The sequence below is a fragment of the Copadichromis virginalis genome, linkage group LG6 (genome assembly GCF_057382275.1).
Source record: "Copadichromis virginalis isolate Kocher_CV1m ecotype Utaka linkage group LG6, C_Virginalis_male_GT1.1, whole genome shotgun sequence".
In the NCBI taxonomy this organism is placed as follows: Eukaryota; Metazoa; Chordata; class Actinopteri; order Cichliformes; family Cichlidae; genus Copadichromis; species Copadichromis virginalis.
The window spans coordinates 16,930,942-16,936,941 of NC_140623.1; the positions used below are offsets into that span (position 1 = coordinate 16,930,942).

Here is a 6,000-nt window from a genome sequence, read left to right on the forward strand (position 1 = left end):
CTCTTCTTGATACCACTAAATTTGAATGAACTGTCACCTACATAGTTTACTGAACAAATATAATTATATCTAAAAATATGTATGTATATATCGCTTTATAAAGTGGTCGGTGAATGTAGGTAAATATAAGGTATGCCACTTCAACTGGTTAGTAACATAAATATCTACTTAGCCGACTAAAAAACATGAAGTGGATTTATTGGAGGAAAAAAAAAATAGATCAAAGGCACAGTTCACCCAGTCATACAGAAATATTGTTTCTCTGGCCTGTTTTAGTTTATTCGTGCAGATTGTTTGAGCATGAATTGTCCAGTTCAGGATGTCTGCCTTCTCTGAAATACTGAGCTGTATTATTCTGCAGGAGGTGGTCTGCATCTATGGATGGAAGGCTTGTGCTCATGAAAGTGTGACAGGATGTAATAATATAATGAGCTGAGCTGTTGCCCATCTAGTCTTTTATTTTTCCTGGTTGGTGGATTTAGACAAGACAAAACAGTCCTGCCTGAAATGGCTTTTTTTTTTTTAATTTTTAAATTTGGTTTGTTGCATTAATAACTAAGGGCCCTCTAATTCAGTTATAGTCAGAAGCAACGTTTATAGCCAGTATCTCCAAGAGTGGGAAGTTAACATCAAAACCATTTCGATGGATAAGTAGCACTAGAGGTTGGACTGTCCTTTAAATTAAAAGCAGAGCATTCATTATTAGAATTCTTTTAATAGTCATAATTTAAAACAGTGAAAAAGGAAGTAGTTCAGTACCGATGCACATTTGTCATTGTCAGTGTGTAACATGTCAGTCATGTGGTGGCAGATCATTAAGTTCCTCTAACTTAACTGTTATTGACGTATTTGACAAGAGTGAGCTGGAATTGACACATTTAACAAATAAACTGACATTTTGGTTGTGTTACACACACACACACACACACGTTTCCTAAGCCCACACAGAGATCAACTTATAGACTTGTCCTAAAATACAAATAATTACAGTGGAAAAACAAAATGAGGCACGTTTCTCTTTTATATTAGAAGAGGAAAAAAAGGATTTGGGATTCTCAGAGTTGAAAGTATTACTAAACTGCTTGCAAAACAAATGCTGGAGTGACATGAAACTGGATCAGGTGACTGGTTGCTGTACAAAAGCTTAGTTTTATCCAAAGGATCAGTTGAGTGTCTCTGTGCCAGGAAGCACTTCCAAACTGATCAGGATTCAGTGTCTAGAGGATCACCACGGCATGCATGGGTTTGGGCAGTCCCTGATGTAGGACTCCAGCTTGCCTTCAGAGACCTGCATCAGTGTCGTGTATGTGGTCAACTGGAAAGAAAGTAAATCGAGGAGGAGAAAGTAGTTACAGCCGATCAAAGTACAGTAGTCTTTAATTTTATAAGTCCTGGCAATCATAAAATGCTCACCTTATTCAGCACTGGTTTGGTTGACAGCACATCATACATTGTCTTCACTGAGATGTTCTATTTAAATAAAACAAAAGAAATGATCAAAAGGTGATAAGAGACTCAGACCTAAAGCCAGGTTTCTGACAGAATTCTGTCAGTTCTGGACAGGAAGTGGGCGTCTTCAGTACTCACAGCCTGTGTGGTCTGATTCATGCACTTCATGCCTGGAGTCCTGCGGTCATCCAGGAAGAAAGGGTCCTTCCAGTGGTCGTAGTTTGTCTCCAGGACGTACCACCGGCCCAGCTTCAGATCAATCCTGAGGAACAAGTTGGTCAAACTTCAGTGTGTGACGTGCAATAACAGCAAGTAACTGGACTGTTTACCATCTGACCTCAGCTGCTAGTTAAGCAACAAATCATGAGAGCATGAGGAAAGCAGCATCACTGACTCATGATCCAGTACTTTTGCTGTGTGTTGGATTTTAGCGCCTTAAGCCGTGTACAAACAGGAAGCGATACGCTTGTCACGCATTGCTTTAAAGCTGCCAGCCCGTTGCTTGCAGATCAGGATCTGGGTACCTCAGTGACCCTCTAATGTATTTATCAGTTATATCGATCAATGGTATTATCAATTCTTACTGGTAGTCTCTTTAGTCGCTTGCCTGAAGGTTTACAAGTAACCAAAATAATCACTTTCTATGGTCTCTAGCTACCAAATCGCCACAGATCTACACTGAGATTTTTGCAGGACCTCATGAGGGTGATCTATCATCCCTTTATCCAAGAATACAAGGTTCTGTGTTGTTCAACACACATTTAATATTAAGTGGCCTTGATCTAGGCAGCAGTACTTACTCCAAGATATCAATGCTGAGCAGCCTAGACCTGGTGATGATGCAGCCCTGTCCTGTGCTGTTTCCTCCAAGGATGAAATAGGCTGGAGCGAGCAGCTTGGTCTGAGCCAGACGACTTTTAGCTTCCTCGTAGCTGGAGAGGGAAAAAATAAAAATAAAAATATTGTTCGCAGAAACCGATTCACCAAAGAAACTACAATGCGCTTTAACTCAGTTCTTATGTTGTAGTGAAACTTTCTTTCCAATGAAAGAATTTTATTTTCTAATCATTTTAATATGATTTCTTTCAATGATTTATAATCTGATATTCTTATGCTTTATTTTTCAAAAACTCAAAAGGAGAGATCATCGCTAAAAAACAAAAAACAAACAAACTAATTTATTACTAACAATGCCATCGAAATCCCTAAGATGTATCAAACAGTGGATGCACTGCGTACCAAATAACAGCAAAACTTAATCTTCTACTTAAATCTACTTTTGTCTTGTTATAGTCGGGCACTGCAGCGTTTCACTGCCTCCCACTTCTACACATTAACACGAAAAGGCACACTGTCACACTGTCTTGGTGCTCATTAGTGGCCAAAAAACTGCTTTAAGTATCAAAGAATACCTGGTTGCATTTTCTAGGACTGATCGAGTGAGAAAGCTCATCCACATCCCATCTCTTTGTCCCAAGATCCACTCCAGGATTCCTGCATGAGAGCAGATCAACACGTTGACAAACAATGACAAAACATCTGATCTTGAGCACGTGTAGAACCCCAAAAGCTCACCAATGTATCCTCCGTCGAGGCTGAAGCGCTCGTTCATAGTCAGGGTGAAGATGTTCTGCAAGAGAAACTTTCCTTTTAATCTTCTGTACTTCCACAACTACAAAGAGCATAGGCAACTCTGCTGCCTTAAATAATGTTTTATGCCGATTGAGTCCTCAGATGTGCTACTAAATGACTCACAGGCTTGATGCCGGTGAGCATGCCAACATAACCGGCAAAGTTTGTCGACTTGAAGACTGTCTGGTTGTTTCTCTTGAAGTCGAGGTTGACCACGAGAGGCTTCAGCCTCTCGCTAATGATCCACGACTTGTTCTTCACGTCCCAGCTTTGAAGAAGAACACACTTTTAACCTGTCTGAGGCAAGACTTGGCTTAAAATTTGAAACCTGTGAAACTGATAAACTTACCCCATAAATAGACCAAAGTCTAAGTTTCTGCCATGAATGAGGTTACCTGAAAAAAGCCAAAGCCCAACAGTGTATCAGTTAATTATTAAAAAAAATAAAAATCACTTCACTGACTCCAAAAATCAGCCCACTTACCCTTTTCGTCTTCTGCAACAATCGACGTGCACACGGTGAACACCTCGTAGAAGATGTTAAACAAGACGACTTCACCTAAGAATGACGAAAACAGAGATTATTTGGATTTCCTTTTTCGCTTACTAGAGAGTTGACTACTTTACTTCAATTCATTTATTTACCAAGAGGAGCCCCTGAAGCAGCTGCGATTCCTCTGATTTCTTCATTGAACGGGCTTGGAAGTGTGTCCACCATTAAAGGCTGTGAAACATTGCAAAGGATTCAATCAGAAACACTTGAGATGAAGTTTAAAAAAAAAAAAAGTATATATCAAGGAAGTGGGAGAAGAGAAGACAGCACTCACCAGTGCAATGTCGACCATCTCTATCAGCTTTCCGCTCGGCACTAAAGCGTCAGCCAGCTCTTTGATGGCTTCTATCATGTTGACCAGCTGAAGAGAATAAGATCACGATTTTAATGCGCTTTTTTTTCTGGGACTTGGAGCATTATTGCGAAGTGTTTTCCAATGACTCTTACATCTGTTTTTTTGTCAGTAATCACAGCCGACCATCTCTTGCTGGGCGGTAAGTCGAGGTCCACTGTGTACCAGCTCACAGCTCCTTTGAACCTGATTAGAAAGCAAACGATTTAAAAACGACACTACTCCCCTGCTTTTAGTGGTAAGCCTCCATTCACAGCATTATTGTTCATTGCAGCTAAGTGAGTTCTAATACATTACTGACTTGGTTAAGAAATAATAAAGTGAGTGCAAAACTAGTCGAAGATATGATGACATAAATGATAAATGGCTGGATAAAACTACTTCTTTCGGTTAGAAAGAAGTAGTTTTTTTGCCCCGTCTCCCTCCCCTCACTCCAAACCGGTAATGGAAGATGGCCTCCCCTCCCTGAGCCTGGTTCTGCCAAAGGTTTCTTCCTGTTAAAATGGAGTTTTTCCTTCCCACTTTCATTAAGTGCTTGCCTAAAGGTTGATTGTTAGAATTAAAGCACCTTTAGGTGACTGCAGTTGTGACTTGGCGCTGCATAAATATTAGTGAATTGAATTGTCTTTTTAAATTCCTGGGTGGGGGAGTGCAGACATCTAAGGGGGTCCTCATCAAAACTTGTTAAGCCTGATTACTGAAGAATGGTGGCAAAGAATAAATCTTACACTTCCCTTATAGCCGAGAGATCTTTAAAACTCTGTGGATAAAGTTTAAAAGGTGAAGTATCCGATGCATATGTGTTGTCCTGATCCCTGCTATCTATATTCATTATTGGCAGTTTTAGCTTTAGTGTACAGTTAAGACACACACACAAAAAGGGAAGAAAGCTCGCCCAGAGCTCACTTAGGGCCAATGGCAGTAATAAAATTGCATAAAGAAATAATACAAAGTATTGTCAACGGATACATGTGCGGCTAACAAATTTACGAGGAGTAAGTGAAAGCAGCAGAGCTCATTACGAAGCAGGGCTGTTATCAAACACAGCAGTGACTCAGCTACCAGGCGAATCACGGAGTTTCTGTAACAACTCTAAAACATTAACATGACAGCTACACAATAATGTGACATACGTGGGGCCTTTCGGTGGATACATGTCCGTCCGACAGTCTTCTGTGTACTGCAAACACACGAAAGTAACAGCAGTAAATAAGCGGGAGAGAAGGTCACTGTCTCTTATGGTTCAAACATCACTGAAAACAATGCAGTCAGACAACAGTCGAGCTTTGATAACACGGCGTGTTAGTGTGGTTAGAGAAATCTTGCTTACCGGAGGCACAAACTGTGTCCATACGACACACAACGAAGCCGCTAAAACGAGAAGCACACCGGGACCCATTTCAGAAGATCTCCCTCAAACCGCTTTCTAATGTCCAGCTCGGTTTGTTGTTTCGTTAAGTTTACTGCGGAAGTTCCTGCTGTTTATCCCATGACGGCGAACTGACTTTTGCACAGCCGAGGGGAAACAGGAAGAGCTCGAGAATGTATTAAACGCCCTTTCCATTAATAAATGCAGGGAAACACGCATCCCACACGTCTTCTGAGTGGATAAAACAGCACAATTAAAATGGCTTTTGGTTGCCAAGCGAGAGACGTGAACAAAGCAATTACAGAATAATTAAAGTGTTATAAAACACCCCCCAGATGACAGGACAATGGTTGTTTCCATACGGAAGCGAAAAAGGACACCCGTGATGATTTGCATTTATCTTTCTCATGTGACAGCCAGTTATACACTAATATATATGTATATATTAAAAAAATCCCATTACTTTCCTGATTACTTATTTTCAAAAGTATTTAGTTACTTTATTACTTTGTTACTTTCTAAAAACATGATGCACAACCTGAAAACGTTATATAGCAATAGACCTTTCAGCCCAATTCTATTTTTTCCTGCATAATCCATTATATACAATTAAATCAAATGAAAAAGTTTTTTTAAAACTTGTTT

The 6,000-nt window shown here is 40.0% G+C and overlaps 1 protein-coding gene across 1 annotated transcript; it reads right to left on the reverse strand.

The window, feature by feature from the left end:
• Positions 1 to 695: 695 nt before the first annotated feature.
• asah1b (N-acylsphingosine amidohydrolase (acid ceramidase) 1b) lies at positions 696 to 5,499 on the reverse strand. The gene is made up of 14 exons (XM_085458962.1): positions 5,317 to 5,499; positions 5,120 to 5,166; positions 4,082 to 4,172; positions 3,909 to 3,995; positions 3,727 to 3,805; positions 3,566 to 3,640; positions 3,431 to 3,476; positions 3,205 to 3,349; positions 3,025 to 3,079; positions 2,862 to 2,943; positions 2,250 to 2,381; positions 1,588 to 1,711; positions 1,414 to 1,470; positions 696 to 1,315 (listed from the first exon to the last, which is right to left on the reverse strand). The coding sequence occupies exons 1-14, from the start codon at positions 5,383 to 5,385 to the stop codon at positions 1,226 to 1,228; spliced, it is 1,179 nt and encodes a 392-aa protein (XP_085315088.1). The 5' UTR covers positions 5,386 to 5,499; the 3' UTR covers positions 696 to 1,225.
• Between the last annotated feature and the right edge of the window lie 501 nt (positions 5,500 to 6,000).